General features: G+C 42.3%; 1 protein-coding gene across 2 annotated transcripts in view; it reads left to right on the top strand.

Moving 5' to 3' along the window:
• The window catches only part of APBA2 (amyloid beta precursor protein binding family A member 2), a 699,615-nt gene that overhangs the window by 344,035 nt on the left and 331,683 nt on the right, over positions 1-23,897 (top strand). For both annotated transcript variants that reach the window (XM_073652927.1, XM_073652928.1), the window contains exon 3: positions 14,200-15,188. In XM_073652927.1, coding sequence (XP_073509028.1) covers positions 14,238-15,188 — 951 coding nt within the window. In that variant the 5' untranslated portion in view covers positions 14,200-14,237. The remainder of the gene's footprint in view (positions 1-14,199; positions 15,189-23,897) is intronic.

The following is a 23,897-nucleotide window of genomic DNA, read 5'->3' on the forward strand; positions in this document are numbered from 1 at the left end:
TTGATTTGCATTTTATTAATACACTGTCCTTTAGGATGATTTTGCTGTTATAATTTGTAGTTTGCTTTTATGCAAATTTATGAGAAAAATAGGTGAATTCATTCTCCTATTGTAATCTATGGACAACTTGATATAATTCCAAAACAGGTGAATTGACAACTCTAAATCCTGCAGAGTTGAGCACAAGGCACCATTTACCATTCAGATGATTTATAGAGTCCACCTTCACAGTTGCAATGTCCCAGAGAAAAGCTTCGCAGCAGATTTTGCACTAACGCTGGTAAAAAAAAAGAAAGTAAAACCTGGTCCCTGTAATACTGAGGGAAAGCATTTGATTTGCTAATGACGTCTGTCTAAGAAAGGTCACTTACTTTTGTTTACTAATATTTTTTGGATTTCTCTCAGAACTAGTTTGTCATGTCACCACCTGGACCTGTTTCAGCGACATCTGCTTCTGTCACTAGATGCCACAACATTATTTATGCTGGCAGGACTGGTGATGGAAGATATGTCATGACCAATAGCTCTGGGATACTGGCACTTCTCTGTGGTGCTGTCAAGTCAGGGAGAATTGCTGTGTGTGCTGTCCCGATGCTCAGCAGAAGTAATAAGCTCCCTCCTGTGGCCAATGTCCAAGTGGCACTCCCTACTTAAACTCCCCACTTCCTGCTTGAAGTTGCAAGGTGTAGATGTTGAGTCTCCTGTAGCTCTGATATCTTACCCTGCTTTCTTAATTCCCATTGTTCACCTTGTATTGACTTTAATGTCTGCCTGCGGTTTTTACCTCTAAGGCTACGTTCACACTAGGTGTTTTTTCAGCATTTTTTTCCCCAAAGTTCAGCTTTGCTTCCACCACAGAAGCATGAACACAGGTCACCAATGCAAAACATATGTGAAACCATATTAAACAAAATTACAAATGTAACAGTGGGGGAGGTGAATTGTCCAAGAATAGTTTACCTAAGACACTGGCAGTGCATTGAGTTTGGAGGACACTATTTACTTTCACACTATGGTCTGCCATTGAGTTGCCCAGGTATTGTTCAATCTCACACCTAGCTCAGCCAATGTTTACTATTTCACGCATCACTAATTTAATTAAACTGTACCAATCCTAACTGCCATCTCAGACAATCTGGTAAACTTGGGAAAATCACAAAACTAAAACTAAATTTCACATACTGCTGTACTTGCTTTTTTTCACTAAAAACGCAGCAACACCTTATAGCTATGTTCACACTAGGTGTTTTTTCAGCGTTTTTTCACCACCCATTACTTTCAATGGGTGAAAAATGCTGAAAGAAGTGACATGCTCTATTGTGCAAAGAAACATGAAAGGCACAAAATACTGATAACACAAAAACAATCTGTGTGCATGAGATTTCTGAAATCTCATAGACTTTGCTGGTACTGTAAAACGCAGCTGAAAATTTGCATAAAAAAACCGCTGAAAAAACGTCTAGTGTGGATATACCCCAACTCTGTCCTTCTTGGTTCTGACCTTGGCTATGTCACTGACCTCATCCCTGTCACCTGAATTTGTCCTGTGTCTGCCTTTCACTGGTTTTAACCCCTTAAGGACTTTCCGTTTTTGCATTTTCGTTTTTTGCTCCCCTTGTTCCCAGAGTCGTAGCGTTTTTATTTTTTGGTCAATATGGCCATGTGAGGGCTTATTTTTTGCGTGATGAGTTGTACTTTTGAACGACATTACTGGTTTTACCATATCGTGTACCGGAAAACGGGAAAAAAATTCCAAGTGCGGAGAAATTGCAAAAAAAGTGCAATACCACAGATGTTTTTTTTTACCACGTTCACTGAATGCTAAAACTGACCTGCCATTAATATTCGCCAGGTCATTACGAGTTCGTAGACACCAAACAAGTATAGGTTCTTTTTTATTTAAGTGGTAAAAAAAAAATCCAAAGTTCGCTTAAAAAAAAAAAGGCGTGATTTTCTGAGACCCATTTCTCGGGATCTGGGGCTGGGTGAGGGCTTATTTTTTGCACACCAAGCTGACATTTTTATTGATACCATTTTGGGGTAGATCTGATGTTTTGATCGCCCGTTATTGCATTTTATTGTAATGTTGCGGCGACCAAAAAAACAAATTCTGGCGTTTAGAATTTTTTTCTCGTTACGCCATTTACCGTTCGGATTAATTATTTTTTTATATTGATAGATCGGGCGATTCTGAACGTGGCGATACCAAATATGCGTATGTGTTTTGTTTTTTTTATTTTATTTTGAATGGGGCGAAAGGGGGGTGATTTAAACTTTTATATTTTTTTAATTTTTTAAATCTTTTTAAAAACATTTTTCTTACACTTTTTGCTTGCTTCAATAGTCTCCATAGGAGACTAGAAGCAGCAACTGTCCAATCGCCTCTGCTACATAGAGGTGATGAGCAGATCACCTCTATGTAGCAGAAATGCTCCTGTGCTATGAGCGCCGACCACTATGTTGCGCTCATAGCGATCATTACATGACAACCAGTGGTCCAGACCCAGGGTTGTCATGCCCACCCATCAGTGACCCGTAATCACGTGACGAAGTCACCGATGGGCAGGGTAAGTGACGTGCTTCCGGCGCGGCGCTGTTAAATGCCACTGTCAGAGATTGACAGCGGCATTTAACTTGTTAATAGTCACGGGTGGATCACGACTCCACCCGCGGCTGTTGCGGGCACATGTCAGCTGTAATAACTCAGCTGACATGTGCTTGGTTCAGTGCGGGCTCACCGCCGGAGCCCACACTGAACCGGGGGTGATGGCCTGGGGCGTACTAATATGCCCCAGGTTTTAAAGGGGTTAATCTGGCTACTTGATTCTCTTCTGCCAGCATGCTCCACTGGCCAGAAACTACTCTGTGGACACAAGCCCTAAGACCCTGTAGTAAGGATAGATTCCTGTATAAAGCCATGCCCCACTATCAGTATTTGGTCAGTATTCGGTCAGTATTTTTTCTCTGGCATGGGAGCCAAAACCAGGAGTTGGTGATAAATGCACAATTGGTGACTTGTCTCTGTTATATCTTTTCTCTGATTGTAAAAATACTGACCGAATAATGACCAAATACTGATAGTGGGGCCGTGGCCTAAGGGTTAAAGTGTGAAGGCCAAGGTTATCTTCCCATCTAATGAGCGTAATGTCATGCACAAAGTATATCTGTGATAGCCCTATTAAGAACTTTCCACCTAGAGTTCACCCTTACATGCTGTAGGTTCTCTGCAAGTAATATTGATGCATTATGCTTGAAATACACTTGTCACCCACTGCTGTGTTCATTATTGTCATCCACTGCATTGTTGATGAGTCTGAAGTAGCCTTAAAACAATGTTTTTCCCAAACTTTTGTGGAAAAAAAATATGAGCAACTTTTCCATTCTCATTTTAATGTGTTAAAAAGTGGCACAGAACCTTCGTAAGACTGGAATTAGACATGCAGCTATTGAATGCTGAAGTGGACCTAGCAGTAATAAGAGGTATAAGTCATCACTGTGCATAGTATTTCCTTTTAAATCCACTTCTAACTTTGGCTCAAAAAACTGCACCAAACATCATGTGTGGTTCAATCCTAAGTGAAATGTGTAATTCAACATAACCAAGCGTAAGGGCAATCATAGGACCTATATTCTAAACAAGTAAAAGAAAACAGCTATGCCGTTACTGAGACTGCACTAGTATATGAGCTAGCACATGAGCATGGTAATATTTATTCCTGTATAAATATAATTAGAACATTAATAGATTTGACATGAATGAGAACATTCTATGGTAAATACTAAAATTGGCTTTGCATCGGTCCTAGCATTATTTAAAAAATGGGACAAGTAGAGAAGATATTAATCCCTAAAATGTTATTGACTCAACTTTTCATTTTTCATAGGTTTTACCTACCTAAGCGCCAAGTGCATTATTCAGTTCAGCAAGACCATGAGTTCAGATATTCTTTTCCTTTTGGATCTTTCATCACACTAGTTTTGCTACAAGAATACAGTAGATTCCTTAAAGTGTAACTAGCTGCATTTTCAAAAAATGTTTCACGGGTCATAGAGACATGCTATAAGTTTTAATTGATGGAAAGCTGGGTGCTGTGACCCCCACCAATTGCTAAGGAAAGTCTTTGGAGTTTGTCTTCAGACTTGGAGGTGAACAGGCCTCGGTTGCGTACTCTGCCCTTTAATTTTAACAATTGTTGGAAGTCTCAGCATTTGAAACCCCACCAATTAATACTTCTGGCAATGTCTGTATTACATGTCAAAAGTTTTCTGAAAGTATAGCTTCACTTAAGAAACCTGTGAAGGCTTCAATAATTGCTTTCAATAGAATCTTAAAATACAGCACTACAAATGATTTCCCACTTTTAACAGACGTCTTAAAGGATTTCCACCTCTATGCAATGGTTTCCACTGACAAGCTTTCAAAAATGAGTTTACATTTATAACCGTGACATTACTTTAACTTGCAAAATAATAGATTGGCGGATTATTTTCCATTACCCTTACCATGTATTTTTAAATATTTAAAGGGAATCTGACAGCAGGTTTTTGCTTTACCATTTGAGAGGAGCATAAAGTAAGGGCAGAGACTCTGATTCCTGCGATGTGTCATTTGCTGGGCTGCATGTTGTCATTTTGATACAATCACTGTTTTCTCTGCTGTAAACCTAGCAGTGCTCAGAATGCTGAACCCTGTATAACCCCGCCGACACCACTGATTGTCAGCTTTCTGTGTATACTGTACATTGACAGAAAGTTGCTAATCAGTGTTTGGGCCGTAGTTACACTGAGCAGTTGACTAGGAGGCACAAGACACCTAGTCCTGTAGTGATAATCTCCTGCTGATAAAACACTGTTTTTAATGAAACAGAAAAACACAGCCTAGCAAATGACACATCAATGAAATTAGGCTTTCAGCCCCTGCATCATACTGCTCTTGGATTACATAGGAAAAAAACTGCTCACAAATTCCCTTTAAATAGTAAGAAAGAAGCAATTATGTTATTGGATAGCTGGAGAGGTAGGATACTTGTCCCAAAATTTGTAGATTTATGCATTAGATTGCTTGTATTAGCTAAGAAAATGTATTATATGAAATATTTCTTCAATGCAAATGAGAAAAATATTACATTACTTTAACTTGATCTATACAAAAACAGACGAGAAGGTTGCAAGTAATCAGCATACTGAACAGGAAGAAGCCATCAACATGTCATAGAATGCCATTACTCACCCTCTAAGTCCCAGTTACCTAAACACGTATTCTGTCCTTGTACTCAGGCATAGCCAAGAGAAAGGATTGATAAACCAAATCACTGTGCTTACTAGTTCTATAATGGAAATATGCTACTATTGTATAATGCTTGTATATATATTTATATTAATCTATCTGTATATGTGTATATGTGCGTATATATATATATATATATATATATGTATATATATACATATATATGTATATATATATATACACTGTTCAAAAAAATAAAGGGAACACTCAAATAACACATCCTAGATCTGAATGGATGAAATATTCTCATTGAATACTTTGTTCTGTACAAAGTTGAATGTGCTTACAACAGAATCACACAAAAATCATCAATGGAAATCAAACTTATTAACCAATGGAGGCCTGGATTTCAAGTCACCTCCAAAATTAAAGTGGAAAAACACACTACAGGGTGATCTAACTTTGATGTAATGTCCTTAACCCCTTTAAAGCCCATGACGTACTAATACGCGTCTGTGCCCTGGGATTTAAGAGCCTGACCCGTATTAGTACGTCATGGCGATCGCACGCGCACACAGGCTGTGTCACAGCTGACACCCGGTACTATGTGCAGGGAGCAGTCCCGCACCGCTCCCGGCACATTAACCCCCGCAATGCTGCAATCGAAGTCGATCGCAGCATTGCGGTGACTAAGGGGAGGTGGTCGATATACTCACCTCCTCTTCCGGCCTCCAGCGCTGTCTGCCGTGGCTTCCCGTCATAACAACATCCGGGTCACCAGACAGCAGGAAGATTGTTTGGTCACGCGCAGTGCATGATAAAACAATCTTATCACTGTGCAGCACTGACTGCCTGCATAGCACAGGGATGGTGCTCCATCCCTATGCTATGCAGGCGATCAGAATAAAAAAAGTGAAAGACCCATAGTGGGACAAAGTAAACAAATAAAAAAACTGTCAGAAAGTGAAAAAAAAATAATAAAAAAATTGTAAAAATATAAAAAAAATAAAAAAAATAATCCACCAAAAATAAAAATATAAAGTACCCATCAATAAATATTATTATGAAAAAAAACAAACAAACAATAAAAGTACACATATTTGGTATCGCCGCGTCCGGAATGACCTGACCTATAAAATTGTCCCACTAATTAACTCCTTCTGTGAACACGGTAAAAAAATAAATAAAAAAACAATGCTTTATCATCATACCGCCAAACAAAAAATGGAATAACACACGATCAAAAATACAAATATAAATAAAAATGGTACCGCTGAAAACGTCATCTTGTCCCGCAAGAAACAAGCCGCCATACAGCTCCATCATCCGAAAAATCAAAAAGTTATAGCTCTCAGAATAAAGCGATGAAAAACATAATTTTTTTCTATAAAATAGCTTTTATTGTGTAAAAGCGCCAAAACATAGAAAAACGATATAAATGTTGTACCGCTGTAAACGTACTGACCCGAAGAATAAAGCTACCTTATCAATTTTACCAGACGCGGAGTAGAATAAAAAAATTAAAAAAAAAAAAATTCCTGAATTGTTGGTTTTTGTTTATTCTGCCTCCCAAAAGCTGGAATAGAAAGCGATCAAAAAATGTCACGTGCCTGAAAATGGCACCAATAAAAACGTCAACTCATCCCGCAAAAAACAAGCCATGACATGACTCTGTCAGCCAAAATATGGAAAAATTATACCTCTCAAAATATGGCGATGCAAAAACTAGATTTTACAAAATATGTGTCTTTTAGTGTGTGACAGCTGTCAATCATAAAAACCCGATATGATTCTGGTATCTCTAGTCGCACCGACCCAAAGAATAAGGTCGTCTAATCACTTATACCGCACTAGGAACGGCGTAAAAAATAAACGCTAGGCCTGGGGTTGGGGTTAGGGTTGTATTTTTTTTCAAAAGTAAAAAAAAAACAAAAAACATGACGATATGGCAACTAGTGTTGAACGCGAGTGCTCGCTACTTGAGCTTGCATCGGGTGCTCGGGTATGCATTGAGTATCGCGGGTGCTCGAGTCTCCCCCCCACATGCTTCGAGGCCAAAAAAACCTCGCGGGGATTGCCTGCCATGTACGAGCAGCATGTTTTTTTGGGGGTGTCTAATAACCGTGAAACATGCGGGTGGGGACTCGAGCATTTCACTTGAGCACCCGTGATACATGGTACATATCTGAGTACCCGATGCAAACTCAAGTAGTGAGCACTTGCGCTCAAGATTAATAACAACTTATTCAATATGATGACCTAATGTTATCAAATTCTGTGTCATACCTCTGGGTTCAAAATGTTAAGGGTGTAGTTTCCATAATGGGGTCACTTGTGGAGGGTTTCCACTATTTAGGCACATCAGGGGCTCTCCAAACGCGACATGGCGTCCGCTCTCGATTCCTGCCAATTTTGCGTTCAAAAACTCACACAGTGCTCCTTCCCTTCTGAACGCTGCCGTGCGCCCAAACACTGTATTTTCCCCACATATGGGGTATTGGCGTACTCAGGAGAAATTGCACAAAAGTTTTTGGGGTCCATTTTCTCCTCTTACCCTTGTGAAAATAAAAAAATTGGGGCTAAAACATCATTTTTGTGGAAAAAGTTTGATTTTTTCATTTTCACGGCTCCATGTTATAAACTTCTGTAAAGGACTTGGGGGTATTGGCATACTCAGGTGAAATTGCGCAGCAAATTTCAAGGTGCAATTTCTCCTGTTACTCTTATGATAATGCAAAATTAGGGGATGAAAAACATTTTTGTGGGAAAAATGTGAAAATGTTATTTTTATGCCTCAATATTACAAACTTCTGTGAAGCACCTGGGGGTGCAAGGTGCTCACCACACATCTAGATAAGTTCCCTGAGGTGTCTAGTTTCCAAAATGGTGTCCCTTATGGTTTTTTTTCGCTGTTTAGGCGCATCAGGAGCTCCCCAAATGCAACGTGACGTCCGCTAATTATTCAAGCAAATTTTACATTGAAAAAGTCAAATGGCGCTCCTTCCATTCCGAACCCTGCCGCGCGCCCAAACAGTGGTTTTCCCCCACATATGGGGTATCTGCGTGCCCAGGGGAAATTGCACAAAAAATTTTGGGGTCTATTTTTTCCTGGTACCCCTGTGAAAATAAAAAATATTGGGTCTAAAGTAACATTTTTGTGAAAAAAGTTAAATGTAAATTTTTTTTCTTCCACATTCCAAAAATTCCTGTGAAGCACCTGAAGGGTTAATAAAGTTCTTGAATGTGGTTTTGAGCACCTTGAGGGGTGCAGGTTTTAGAATGGTGTCACTTTTGGGTATTTTCTGTCATAAAGACCCCTCAAAGTGACTTTAAATATGATGTGGTCCCTAAAAAAAATGGTTTTGTAAATTTTGTTGGAAAAATGAGAAATCGCTGGTCAACTTTTAACCCTTATAGCTCCCCAATAAAAAAAAAAATTTGGTTCCAAAATTGTGCTGATGTTAAGTAGACATGTGGAAAATGTTATGTATTAATTATTTTGTGTGACATATCTCTCTGATTTAAGGGCATAAAAATTAAAATTTTGAAAATTGCAAAATTTTCAAAATTTTCGCCAAATTTCTGTTTTTTTCGCAAGTGATATCAAAGAAATTTTACCACAATCATGAAGTACAATATGTCACGAAAAAACAGTCTCAGAATCAGGGGGATCCATTGAAGCGTTCCAGAGTAATTACCTCATAAAGTGACAGTGGTCAGAATTGTAAAAATTGGCCTCGTCATTAACGTGCGAACCACCTTGGGTTGTAAAGGGGTTAAACCAAGTCAAAATGAGGCTCAGTATTGTGTGTGGCCTCCACATGCCTGTATGACCTCCCTACAATGCCTGGGCATGCTCCTGATGAGGTTGCGGATGGTCTCCTGTGGGATCTCCTCCCAGAGTTGGACTAAACCATCCGCCAACTCCTGGACAGTCTGTGGTGCAATATGACGTTGGTGAATGGAGCGAGACATGATGTCCCAGATGTGCTCAATCAGATTCAGATCTGGGGAACAGGCGGGCCAGTCCATAGCTTCAATGCCTTCATCTTGCAGGAACTGCTGACACACTCCAGCCACATGAGGTCTGGCATTGTCCTGCATTAGGAGAAACCCAGGGCCAACCGCACCAGCATATGGTCTCACAAGGGGCCTGAGGATCTCATCTTGGTACCTAATGGCACTCAGGCTACTTCTGGCGAGCACATGGAGGGCTGTGCAGCCCTCCAAAGAAATGCCACCCCACACCATTACTGACCCACTGCCAAACTGGTCATGCTGAAGGATGTTGCAGGCAGCAGATCGCTCTCCACGGCGTCTCCAGATTCTGTCACGTCTGTCACATGTGCTCAGTGTGAACCTGCTTTCATCTGTGAAGAGCACAGGGCCCCATTGGCGATTTTGCCAATCCTGGTGTGGCAAATGCCAAGCGTCCTGCCCGGTGTTGGGCTGTGAGCACAACCCCCATCTGTGGACGTCGGGCCCTCATACAACCCTCATGGAGTCGGTTTCTAACCGTTTGTGCAGACACATGCACATTTGTGGCCTGCTGGAGGTCATTTTTCTGGGCTGTGGTAGTGCTCCTCCTGTTCCTCCTTGCTCAAAGGCGGAGGTAGCGGTCCTGCTGCTCAGTTGTTGCCTTCCTACGGCCCCCTCCATGTCTCCTGGTGTACTGGCCTGTCTCCTGATAGCGCCTCCAGCCTCTGGACACTACGCTGACAGACACAGCAAACCTTCTTGCCACAGCTCGCATTGATGTGCCATCCTGGATGAGCTGCACTACCTGAGCAACTTCTGTGGGTTGTAGAGTCCGTCTCATGCTACCACGAGTGTGAAAGCACAACCAACATTCAAAAGTGACTAAAACATCAGCCAGAAAGCATTGGTAGTGAGATGTGGTCTGTGGTCCCCACCTGCAGAAACACTCCTTTATTGAGGTTGTCTTGATAATTGGCAATAATTTCCATCTATTGTATATTCCATTTGCACAACAGCATGTGAAATTGATTGTCAATCAGTGTTGCTTCCTAAGTGGAAAGTTTGATTTCACAGAAGTTTGATTTACTTGGAGTTATATTCTGTTGTTTAAGTGTTTCCTTTATTTTTTTGAGCAGTCTATATGTAAATGTACATATATATATATATACATTTATATATTCACACACATATATATATATATATATATTACAGAGATACAGTCCTGGGAGACTTCAGAGTGCCATACACATCTTTTTAAGACAATTGGAATTTATGCGCTGCTGATCAAAGTTTTTGTTATAAATTTTCATTGAAAATTTATGATGCTGCAACTCATTTTAATTAACAGAGAGAACTGCAAGCCAATCAAAAAGGGACGTGGCAGAACAATCTCAGACTGGACACCTGCTTAATATCCATTAATAGTAGAGATGATTGAATTTCAAAAGATTCAATCATTTCTACTATTAATGGATATTAAGTAGACGTCCAGCCTGAGATTGTTCCTTTTCTGATTGTCTTGCAGTTCTCTCTTTTGGTTTAAGTGAGTTGCAGTATAATGATTTTCAATGAAAATTAATAGCATTTAGTTTGATCAGTTAGTTGGATGATTTCAGGAAGCAATCGATCAGTAAATGTATTACCTATGGTATTTACAGAGATTCCATAGTCTATGAATAACTTTTACATATGAGCATTGTATAGCCTGTAATGTGTAATCGGCACAGAGATTCGTTAATAAGCTGCATAAAGGGTTCTCTCACTAATGGTGTGTTTCATTAAGAAATGGCTTGTGTCACCATGACTATTGAATTGTCATTGCTTAGCAAGGTCTTTAAATGCCCCATATAGTGAGGAATCCACAATCATTCGCTATTACTCTACTAGTTTCCCTTTGTTTGTATTTGTCATTTGTCTCTTCTGTAAAAAGATGAAACTCATTGAATAAGGAGGTTACTAACCTGCGTAGTACGTTTGTTCATAGAAAAGCACCATAGGAAACAGTATTGCAATCACCTTATTGTTTTTTTGTTAAATAGATATATATATATTTATATTGACATTTTCATTTTCCATTTCTTCCATGAAATTCTAGTTTAACACTTGGTGGGGTTCTGTACCTTCCATTCTCTGCAATGCAAAATGACCATGCATAATCAGCCATGTATATCAAAGCTAGGAACAAATCTCTTTTTTCTTTTATGGTGCCCCCAAGATCTTACCTATTACTATGTTAAAAATCTATTATTACGTTTTTTTTAAGATAGCTGTATTGCCCAGAAACTCACAAAAGATCTACTGAAAAATTTTATTTGAATTCATTCTGTTTTTTTAGTGTCTTTGGAGTTTGCTGTAGGTATGGAATTTTTTATGATGTTTTTCATTGGCTTCTCTATTGGATTGGAAACAAATGGCAGAAGAAAACACATTATAGATGTAGAAATGTTAGGAGAACACCATGAAAAATTTTGAAATTCATGGCGTATTTTAAGTGCTCGAAAAAGCTTAAAAAATGCTTATGTGATTGAGCCCTAAGGGTGTTCCAGAGTGATATTTCAATACAAATAGTTGTTTTTGTTCTCTATGCCCAATTTGACAACAGATGGTTTCAAATTAAGGCGTTAGAAATAGATGTGTATTTTAGATGTCTGATATTAAACGTAAGTTAGAAACAATTTGCGAATCTTCACGTACCAAGAAATTTGTCCTTCCCTGCCTAATTATCCTAGTATCAAGGAAATGCTCCATTTCTGCATTCTAAACAACAGCTGTGTACCGCAATTTCTATTTCACAAATGCATTCAGTTGCTTAAATGACTGTATTACTCATTCATATCACATGATTTAGAAATGAAGGTGTACAAAGCAAACTACGTAGGGTTGCCCTGAATGCAATACTCTATTATGTTCAGGATGTACTGTGAAATGTCGGAATAAGTAGAGGGGTCACAAAACTTGGACTGATCTTATATTTTATGATAACATGATTCAAAACTTTTTTGTTTGCTCTGGCTCTTATGAGGAAGGCCTTCTCTAAAGGAAGATTACATTTAGGGGGCTTCCACATTGCGTTTTGGCACCTGTTCATTGGCTCCGTCAGGGCTAATGTCAAACCCCCCGCGAATATGCACTCTGGCGCGCATCATTTTTGGGCGTATATACCTACACTCTGATGTAATAGACTGCATCTGGTGTCCTCCTCTAGTAGGCATATACTGCCGAAAATGATGCACATCAGCGCGCACAATCACTCTGTTGACACCATTATAGTCTATATTCCCATAGGGGCATACGTCCGATTCCCGTTTTGCAGGAGGTTCAGACAGAAGCCCCAATGGAGCCACTGAACGGTTCCTAAACGCATTGTGAAAGCACCCTTAATCTGGCAATTCATCAACCTGTTGATGTAGCCATAAGAGGATTGTTGTTCGTGGGATGAGTTGAGATTTTATTGGCACAATTTTGGGCTACATACATTGTATGGAAATACTTTCAGAATTTTTAATTTTTTTTGCAGAAGGAATAGCAACAAATAAGCAGTTCTGTAATTCTTGGGTTTTTGTTTTTACAGCGTTTATTGTGTGGTATAAATGGATAGCTATTCTTATTCTCTAAATCAGTACAATTCAGAGGATATCAAATATATATTGTTTTTGTTGTCTTACTTTTCTTAAAAAATTAATAATAATAATTATCTGACATCCAAAACTGAATGAAGCTGTGTTAGAGATAGTTTTTGTTGGATGATTTGTCATTTTCATTCATACAATTAATGCAATTTTGAGTACTTCATACTAGGAGAGATCTAATGGACTAAAGATTTTAGGGTAGTTGCTCCCCTTGACTGTAGAGTGCACATGTGGCAGAAGCACCACTGATTCACTTGATATCCTTTCTATGCAGCAACACCTCCCAATGGACAGCATTTGGAGGCATCAGCCGGTAAAGAAGGGCCTATCGACTAAAAATGGCAACATTTTGACATTTTTAACTCAATTTGAAGTCATCACCAGGCTTTAAGTGATTCTATTGGTATTGAACACCATTAACGTTTACCCCATTTATAATATTGTATAATAATTGTTACCTTGTCAACTTTTATACCTTAGTACAGAATCTACTAATTAAATGGTAATTAAATGCTAAACATAATTTTCTATTAATGATATCATTCAGAAACCATATTGTATAAAGCCCAGTTCAAAAGTAGTGAAATCATTTCCTCAACCATATATCAGTTGAGTTGCATAGTAAACTCCTAGCCTAAACCATTGGAAGCAAAGTACAACGATTGCAGTATTGTAAATTTAAATTAGGCAATTCAACTGAATTATGAGAAAGCAAAGATTTGTCATCAGATATTACAATACAAATTTCATATATTATTAAACAGATCATTTAGACCTGATGAGGCAGGTGTGCTTACTTCCAAAATCCACGTTAGAATGGCTGAGTGGCATTTTGAAACTTTCAGTTCTGTAAGAGTCTAAGAGCTCATGAGTCCACTATACTCCTAAGCGAAACTCAACCTTTGTTTACCCAGCCCATTGACAAACTGCAGCTTGTACTGAACAGTGTGAGATTGAAGCAGCAGCAGGGGAGGAGGATACACTGAAAGTATCTTTTCAGTCAGGCTAGACAGGGAAAGATTGAGTTTATCTGATCAGTACACTTAGACATAACCTCTTTTACTCTCTTGCTTGGTCCGTACTTTTACATAGAAATATGTAGCCTTTCTGGTGTGGATTTTCAAGGCAAGTTCACCAGCCTCTTCAGGATTAAGAGATTTAAATATCTGGGGGGTACCTCTTTAATAGACCTACAGACTATAATACATTTATAAAAAAAACACACACACACAACAGTGTTGCTTATAAATGTTTAAAACAAAAATGAAATGAACTTGAGAACCTGAAAAGAGTTTAAATGTAGATGTAGTGCAGTGATATGTGCATCTTAGGAATCCTAATTTTTTTTATCACTATCTTTTTCAGAATCTTGCATGAAATGATGGTCATATGAAATACTCAGTATGGCAAACAGGAAACGTCAGAGTACCAGATCTAGCATGCTGGATCAAAGACCAAGGTCCTGCCCTTCTTCCCCTCAAGTCTTAAGTCGTGAAAAGGAGGACTCCGTGTATGAGGAAACTGTAGTTCATGAGTACACAAATACACAATTACATAGTAGACACTCTACAAGCAATCAAGAAGAACAAGACTGTAATGACAATAGTGGGGATGGGGACTCAAGCTCCGATTATGTAAATAATACTTCTGATGAGGAGTATGATGAAGGTCTTCCAGATGAAGAGGAAGGCATCACTTATTATATACGTTATTGCCCAGAAGATGACAGCTACCTTGAAGGCATGGATTGCAATGGAGAGGATTATATCCATACCGAAGAACACCACTTAGATACAGATGAATGTGTTGAAGCAGTGGAAGACGAATGGACAGAATCCAAATTACAGCAGCAAGAATGTATTGAAGGAGTTGTGGGGCAAGAGAATCAGATGCAAATATTAGAGGAGGACAATTCTTCCTCTTTGGAAGTTCAAGACCAGGAGGAAACAACACAGTATAGTGAAAATGAAGAAGTATATCAGGATTATTATCCTGTGGAGGCTAATGGTAATTCTCTTCCACTATCCCCATTCCATAAAAGAAAAACTGATGGCAATGTCGAGGATCAGGAGGAAGATATTGACCAAATAGTAGCAGAAATCAAAATGAGTATGAGTATGAGCAGTATCAATAGTACAACAGATATGAGCCCTGAGCATGGTGTAACAGAAAATGTGCCAAAAGACCATAAGGAAATATGCCAGAAAACAGATGTAAGCCACTCTGCAAACAGACATGAAGGCCGACCAAAGTCTTTGAATATTCCTTCAGCTTCAAAGCATAGTGAAATACAAAGAAGTTATAAAACAAAAGTTCGCACTCCAGAAGAAAGACAGAAGTGGTCTCAAGAACAGGTTGGTGTTATATTCTTTAAAAATATTTTAGTGTGTATGGTGACTTTCATTTCCACTAATTTTAACCATCTTTTCTCCAGTTGCGTTTAACAGTCACAGCTAAACAGCTATGCTACATTTACATGAATGCCCTTGACAATAAAACGGTTTATAGATATTTTAAGATATTTAGATATAGATATAATAGATATTTATTACATTTATCTTTTAATAAAGGGGTTGTCTGGCCTTGGGGAACAAGTCTGCAGTCACTCTATGTGACTGCAGACTTGTGAATCCTCACAGTGTGAGCACTGCACACTGTGAGGATTCTGCATTTTTGGTGCCGTTAGTGGCCGGTCATGTGATATGCGATTTGCATACTCCCTGCCACGTTCTGTCTCAAAGCCATATCGAAAGTTTAAGTGATGATTAGTGTTGAGCGATACCTTCCGATATCAGGAAATATCGTATCGGATTGGATCGGGCCGATACCCAAAAAGTATCGGATATCGCCGATTCCGATACCGGAAACCAATGCAAGTCAATGGGACACAAATATCGGAATGAAAATAAACCCTTTCTTTCCTTGTAGGTTAATTCTACATGAAGTAAAACAACTAAGAATAATGTAGAATGACATGAAAAGCCGGCAATTCAGCAGCGGCATTCACCGGTACCCGACAATTTACAACAGAAAGAATAGAGCATCACACATAGATTAGATAGATAGAAACATGTCAGTCACATATATATGAAGTACAGTGACAGTGTTGCTTACTGTACTTGTCATTTAGTGTAAAGGATTTATTAAAAAAAATATTAGTGTTTTCGTGCACCGTCTCTTTAAAAAAGCCGGCCGGCAATTCAGCAGCGGTACCCGACAATTTATAACAGACAGAATAGAGCTTCACACATAGATTAGATAGATAGAAACATGTCAGCCACATATATAAGAAGTACAGTGACAGTGTTGCTTACTGTACTTGTCATTTAGTGTAAAGGATTTATTTAAAAAAATAATAGTGTTTTCATGCACCTTCTCTTTAAGAAAGCCGGCCGGCAATTCAGCATCTGTACCCGACAATTTAGAATAGAAAGAATAGAGAATCACACATAGATTAGATAGATAGAAACATGTCAGTCACATATATATGAAGTACAGTGATAGTGTTGATTACTGTACTTGTCATTTAGTGTTAAAATAAAGGATTTATTTAAAAAAAAATTGGCGTGGGGTTCCCCTTAATTTTAGGCTCTAGCGGAGGTTAAGCAGACAGCTGGGGCAAATGTTTGAAGCCTGGGAAGGGGGTAATACCCACGGAGCTTCCCAGGCTACTAATATCAGCCCCCAGCTGAATACCTAGCCTTTACTAGCTATTAAAATGGGGGAACCCCCCAAAAAAAATAACGTGGGGTCCCCCCTAATTTAATAGCTAGCACAGGCTAGGCAGACAGCTGGGGGCTGATATTAATAGCCCAGGAAGGGTGCCATGAATATTGGCCCCCTCCCAGGCTAGAAACACCAGCCGTCAGCCGCCCCAGAAATGGCGCATCCATAGGATGCGCCAATTCTGGCACTTAGCCTCGCTCTTCCACGCTGCCCTGGTGCGGTGGCAGGGGGTAATAGGGTTGGGGTTGATGTCAGCTTATAATGCCAGCTGACATCAAGCCCAGGTTAGTAATGGAGAGGCGTCTATAAGACACCCCCATTACTAACCCCATAGTCAAAGTTAAAGAAAAACACAAACACCCAGAATAAAGTCCTTTAATTGAAATAATGACACAATCCTTTATTGTTCTAAATTAAACCATACTTACCATCACGCCCATTCCAGCTGAAGCCAACGATCTCCTGCAATAAAAGTAAAATAATAAAGCAACCTCATCCTTACCTTTCCATGGTTCCCACGACAGCTTCAGCTCTGCTACATCGAGATGACAGGCTGGACCGCAGCAGAGCGCTGCCATCCAGCCTGTCATCCCGCAGACACTGAGAAGCGCAGGCATGCTTGCGCTCCTCAGTGTCTCTCTGTGACGTCATCCAGATGAGCCGAGTTCATGTCCAATGAACTCAGCTCACCTCATGCACGTCACTGACAGCGTGGGAAAATTCTCACGCTGAAGTGCTGAGTGCAGGAGAATTTTCCCACGCTGTCAGTGACGTACATGAGGTGAGCTGAGTTCATTGGACATGACCTCGGCTCATCTGGATGCCGTCACAGCCAGACACTGAGGAGTGGAAGTATGCCTGCGCTTCTCAGTGTCTGCGGGATGACAGGATGGATGGCAGCGTTCTGCTGCGGTCCAACCTGTCATCTCGATGTAGCAGAGCTGAAGCTGTCGTGGGAGCCATGGAAAGGTAAGGATGATGTTGCTTTATTATTTTACTTTTATTGCAGGAGATCGTTGGCTTCAGCTGGAATGGGCGTGATGGTAAGTATGGTTTAATTTAGAACAATAAAGAATTGTGTGTTTATTTCAATTAAAGGACTTTTTTCTGGGTGTTGTGTTTTTTTAAATACTTTACTAGAAATTCATGGTGGTCATGTCTAATATTGGCGTGACCCCATGAATTTCGGGCTTAGGGCCAGCTGATAATGCCAAGCTGGCCTTAACCCCTTTATTACCCAGTGAGCCACCGCACCAGGGCCCCTGATGAGTTGGGTACAGCGCCAGAAGATGGCGCTTCTATGAACGCGCCATTTTCTGGGGCGGCTGCGGACTGCAATTTGCAGCGGGGGTGGCCCAGAAAGCTTGGGCCTCCCTGCGCTGCGGATTCCAGCCCCCAGCTGCCTAGTTGTATCTGGCTGGGCACAAAAATAGGGCGAAGCCCCACGCATTTTTTTTTTAAATTATTTCATGAAATTCATGGAATAATTAAGAAAAAAAGGGCTTCCCTATATTGTTGTGTCCAACCAGGTACAAATAGGCAGCTGGTGGTTGGGGGCAGCCCATTCCTGCCTGCTGTACCTGGCTGGACACAAATATAGTGCGAAGCCCCACGTCAATTTTTTTTAAATCATTTCAGGAAATTCATGAAATAATTAAAAAAAATTGATGTGGGGCTTCACCCTATATTTGTGTCCAGTCAGGTACAGCAGGCAGGAACGGGCTGCCCCCAACCACCAGCTGCCTATTTGTACCTAGCCGGACACAACAATATAGGGAAGCCCTTTTTTTCTTAATTATTCCATGAATTTCATGAAATAATTAAAAAAAAAAAAACGTGGAGCTTCTCCCTATTTTTGTGTCCAGCCAGGTACAACTAGGCAGCTGGGGGATGGAATCTGCAGCGCAGGGAGGCCCAAGCTTTCTGCCCCCCGCTGAAAATTGCAGTCCGCAGCTGCCCCGGAAAATGGCGCGTTCATAGAAGCTGGATGCTGTACCTGGCTGGCATACAAAAATATGGCGAAGCCCACGTCAAAAGTTTTGGGAAAAATTAATTAAAAAATAAATAATAATTTAGGGACTGCATCTTTATTAACTCCTCAAATGTCATTTAGTGTTAAAATAATGGATTTATTTAAAAAAAAAATGGCGTGGGATCCCCCATAATTTTAGTCTCTATCGGAGGTTAAGCAGACGGCTGGGGCAGATGTTTGAAGCCTGGGAAGGGGGTAAAACCCACGGAGCTTCCCAGGCTACTAATATCAGCCCCCAGCTGAATTCCTAGCCTTTACTAGCTATTAAAATGGGGGACCCCCCCAAAAAAAATGACGTGGGGTCCCCCCTATTTTAATAGCTAGCAAAGGCTAGGCAGACAGCTGGGGGCTGATATTAATAGCCCAGGAAGGGTGCCATGAATATTGGCCCCCTCCCAGGCTAGAAACACCAGTCGTCAGCCGCCCCAGAAATGGCGCATCCATAGGATGCGCCAACTCTGGCACTTAGCCTCGCTCTTCCACGCTGACCTGGTGCGGTGGCAGGGGGTAATAGTGGTGGGGTTCATGTCAGCGCCAGCTGCCATGAAGCCCAGGTTAGTAATGATGGGCGTCTATAAGACACCCCCATTACTAACCTACAAAGTGTTAAAAAGAAAAAACACACACTACACCCAGAAAAAAATAATTTATTTGAAATAAAACACACAATTTTATTTAATTCTTAGTTTACTAAAAATAATAGTTACCTGTCCACGTTCCTGCGCTGATCTCCCATGCACAGCTGTCACATCTGGAGATGGTGACAGCTGTGCATGGCTGCTGTAAGCTCACGCTGCCGGGAACACGTCCGCTCCCTGCAGCGGGAGCCACTGACTGAGGTCACCGGAGTGCATTCAGTCAGCGCAGCTCCGGAGACCTCCTTTACGGCACTGCTGTACCGTGGGAATTTCTCACTATACAGCAGGGCCGTAAAGGAGCTAACCGGAGCAGCGCTGCCTGAACTCCGGTGAACCCGCTTATGCTGTCATTCTAGCGGCGGCAGCGGTTCAGAGCGGTCACATTCTATGTGGCTGCTCTGAACTGGAGATCTTCGTGGGACACTCGTGGACTACTACGGAGGGGTAAGGATAAGGTTGTGGTTTATTATTTTATATTTTATTACAGGAGATCGATGGCTTCGGGGAATTAGGTGTCTTGGTGAGTATAGGTGTAGTTTTTTATTTTTTACTTTATTTTAGGTGGCGATCGGCGGGGACAGGTAATGTATGAACTAATTTCTTTTAGGTAACCACTGGCCACCAATGACATGTATTTAACATTTATTGGGGACACAGAAGGGCAATTTAAATAGCAGGATCAGTCTGATGGGAACTACTGCTCCCATCGAGCTGATCCTGCTGGCAGGAGTGGACGGGGGACAGACATAGGCCGATGGGAGTAGTAGTGTCACATCGGCCTATGTCTGCCTGCACACACACACACCGCACACACCCGCACACATCGCACAGACACCCCGCACACACACCCCGCACACACACCCCGCACACATCGCACAGACACCGCGCACACCCGCACAAACATCGCGCACACACCCCGCACACACACCCCGCACACACACTAATCATGACGGGTCTGGGAGGTGAGGCTGACCTGTGCGGCCGTGGGAAAGTTCATGTGAGTTCATGCAGTCAAGCATGAACTCACATGAACCCTCTGAGGGCAACGCGGCGACTTCAAATGAACAGCTGATCGGCATCACCTGATACCTCAGCTGTTCATTTGAAATAACCGGCGGGAAAGCGCAGCACAGAACGGGAAAGCCGGCGGTGAAGTCTTTTCACTGCCGGCTTCCCCGCCCGGGTCCTTCACTCCCCGCTCCTTGGAGCTGCGCTCCCCGCCCGGTCCTAACTTACGATCGGGATGGGAGGTGGCGAGGGGAGCGGAGGATCGGGGTGGGAGGCTGCGGGGAAGCAGTATGGGGCTGTGTGATTGTTTAAAAGCCGGCGGCTTTATACCGCCCGCCGGCTTTTAAACAATCAGGAGAATTCTCCCCCGCTGGGATGGCATTCTGATGACAGGCTGGATCGCGCTGCCATCCAACTTGTCATCCTTCACAGACACTACAGAGCGCAGGCATTATGGGAACTTCCGATTCCGGTATCCGATATTGTAAAAGTATCGGAATTAAGTATCGGAATTCCGATACCGCGAATATCGGCCGATACCCGATATTACAGTATCGGAATGCTCAACACTAGTGATGATAGCAGTACACTTAAAGCATTTCATAGATCCTTTTTTTCTGGAAGTTAGCAGGGATCCAATATCACAGACTTCACCAATGTGATATTTCCACTTATATCTATGACATGGATATGTCCTACGTTATCTTTCCTCTTGGCTCAACATACCCCAAGAAGAGGAGTATGAGATGAGATTTAAGAAAAAAAAAATTTGCAATTCTCTTTTGGGAAGTTCTACAAACCAAGAGAAAGTAGTATACATACAGCAAGTATCAACAGGATGACATATATAACCATTTATTGCATATTACTGGACAAGAACATTTAGAAACACTTGAGAAGTAAAAAATTGACCCAGGGGCGGACACAGACTGTAGTGGGCCCCTGTGCAAGAAATTTTTGGGGGCCCCCCCTGCGCTTCATAAGGCAACAAAGTTATGTAAACATAACCCCCCCCATGTGCATCTCTCACCCCCCCATGTGCAGCTCACCCCCCGTGCATCTCTCATCCCCCCCCGTGCATCTCTCATCCCCCCATGTGCATCTCTCATCCCCCCCATGTGCATCTCTCACCCCCCCATGTGCATCTCTCACCCCCCCATGTGCATCTCTCACCCCCCCATGTGCATCTCTCACCCCCCCCATGTGCATCTCTCATCCCCCCCAATCCTAGTTAATTAATTGTATTTAAAACAAATAAAACTTGTTATACTTACCCCCATGCGATCCCTGCAGAATCCTGGCGCTCGTCCACGTCGCTGCCACCAGGCTCTCCTGACGTTCGGCCATGTGACGGTGCCACATACATAGCCATCAGCTTTTGTTTTGGCCAAAAGATTTTTAAAGCCGCCACCACGATAAGGTAGACTCTTCTGGCCGGGCCCTACTCTAACCTATTAAAATTTTCTTAAAATATCCAATACTCTTTTTAGATATATTTTTATTTAGTTTTCTCTAAGGGAATGTGTCATATACATTTTTTTTTTAAAATGACCAATAATACCACATACAGGGAATACCGCCACACCATGACCAGACCACATATTACCACAACATAGTGACCGAATAATACCACACAGAAGGGGGAAAAACTGCCACACCATGACCAGACCACATATTACCACCACATTACTAATATTACCACCACATTACTAATATTACCATAAGTGTCATTATACACGGGAGCTCTATACATGGTATGTATAATGTAAGTGTCCAGGTAATCTAGTGATCACCAGTGACATTATACACAGGAGCTCTGTATATAGTGTCAGTGTACAGGTAATACAGTGATCACCAGTGACATTATACACAGGAGCCCGGTACATAGTATATAGTGTAAGTGTACATGTAATACACTGACTCACTGGTGACGTCTCTAGGTGAAGTCCTTCAGCTACGCTTTTCTCCTTCATCCAGCACAGACCGCCATCACGTCTTCCAGCCAGGACTCGTCTCTGCATAAAATAACACAGTTATCTAGAGCACATTCCCCAACTTCTACATTACACAGCTGAATACAGACGTGCATCCACCATCAATATATGGTTAGTTATTATGCAACCTACCATTCCAAATATAAATTGTAATCCACCACGGTGCCCCCATTTACTGTAAATAGGCACTTAATATATAATTTAATTAGAACCTCTACTCTTTCCGCCAATTTGTTACCAGTTACACTCCTGCATCCGCAACGCCCCCTACTCTATACTTCCTGCTCCCCGCATTCATTATTTACATGCACCCCCTGCCCCAATTCATTATATCATGTCCGTGCTCTCCCCACCCCATCATCATTTATCATTTACTGTCCCCCACCCCACATTCATTATGTGCAGCTCGTTATCCCCCTACTCCCAATTCCCCCATGTGCCGCTCATTTTCTCCCAATTCCCCCATGTGCAGCTCTCATCCCCCCATGTGCAGCACTCACCCCTCCATGTGCACATCTCTAATCCCCCCCCCCACATGTGCCCCTCTCTCATCCCCCCCATGTGCACATCTCTCATCCCCCTCCCCCACATGTGCACCTCTCTCATCCCCCTCCCCCACATGTGCACCTCTCTCATCCCCCTCCCCCACATGTGCACCTCTCTCATCCCCCTCCCCCACATGTGCACCTCTCTCATCCCCCTCCCCCACATGTGCACCTCTCTCATTCCCCTCCCCCACATGTGCACCTCTCTCATCCCCCTCCACCACATGTGCACCTCTCTCATCCCCCTCCACCACATGTGCACCTCTCTCATCCCCCTCCACCACATGTGCACCTCTCTCATCCCCCTCCACCACATGTGCACCTCTCTCATCCCCCTCCACCACATGTGCACCTCTCTCATCCCCCTCCACCACATGTGCCCCTCTCTCATCCCCCTCCACCACATGTGCACCTCTCTCATCCCCCTCCACCACATGTGCCCCTCTCTCATCCCCCCATGTGCATCTCTCATCCCCCTTCCCCACATGTGCACCTCTCTCATCCCCCTCCCCCACATGTGCACCTCTCTCATCCCCCTCCACCACATGTGCATCTCCCATTCCCCCCACTCCTAGTAAATTGTATTTAAAAAAAAAAAAAACTTGTTATACTTACCCCCATGCGATCCCTGCAGAATCCTGGCGCTCGTCCAAATCGCTGACACCAGGTTCTCCTGACTTCCGGTCATGTGACGGCGCCGTCACATGACCGGAAGTCAGGGGAATCATGAAAGCGCTGCCGCAGCAGCGCAGCGCTGAGATGTCCCGGACCCGGCTCTTAGCATGGGGCCGGGGGCCCCATGAGGAGAGAGACGCACAAGAGGGGGGCCCCCAAGGGGGCCCCTACCGGCTGGGCCCCATACTGGAGTCAGGGCAGTCATGCCCTGATGGCGGCCCTGCTGGAGGGGCCCCCTCTCCCTCGGGGCCCCCGTTCAATGAACCGGCTGCACGGGCGGTAGTTCCGCCCCTGAATTGACCAGTACAACCAGAGGTCCCTGAAATAAGGGATTATTCTATTCCCCTGCCTCCTCCTGATTGACTGACGGCTCCTTTATCCTGAATGAAGTCACACAACATAGAGGCTGTCAGTCAAGCAAGAGCAGGCAGCGCTGGGCCGAGAA

This window comes from Phyllobates terribilis, unplaced genomic scaffold (assembly GCF_046119375.1).
Source record: "Phyllobates terribilis strain yellow unplaced genomic scaffold, ASM4611937v1 Scaffold_11__3_contigs__length_659146591, whole genome shotgun sequence".
In the NCBI taxonomy this organism is placed as follows: domain Eukaryota; kingdom Metazoa; phylum Chordata; class Amphibia; order Anura; family Dendrobatidae; genus Phyllobates; species Phyllobates terribilis.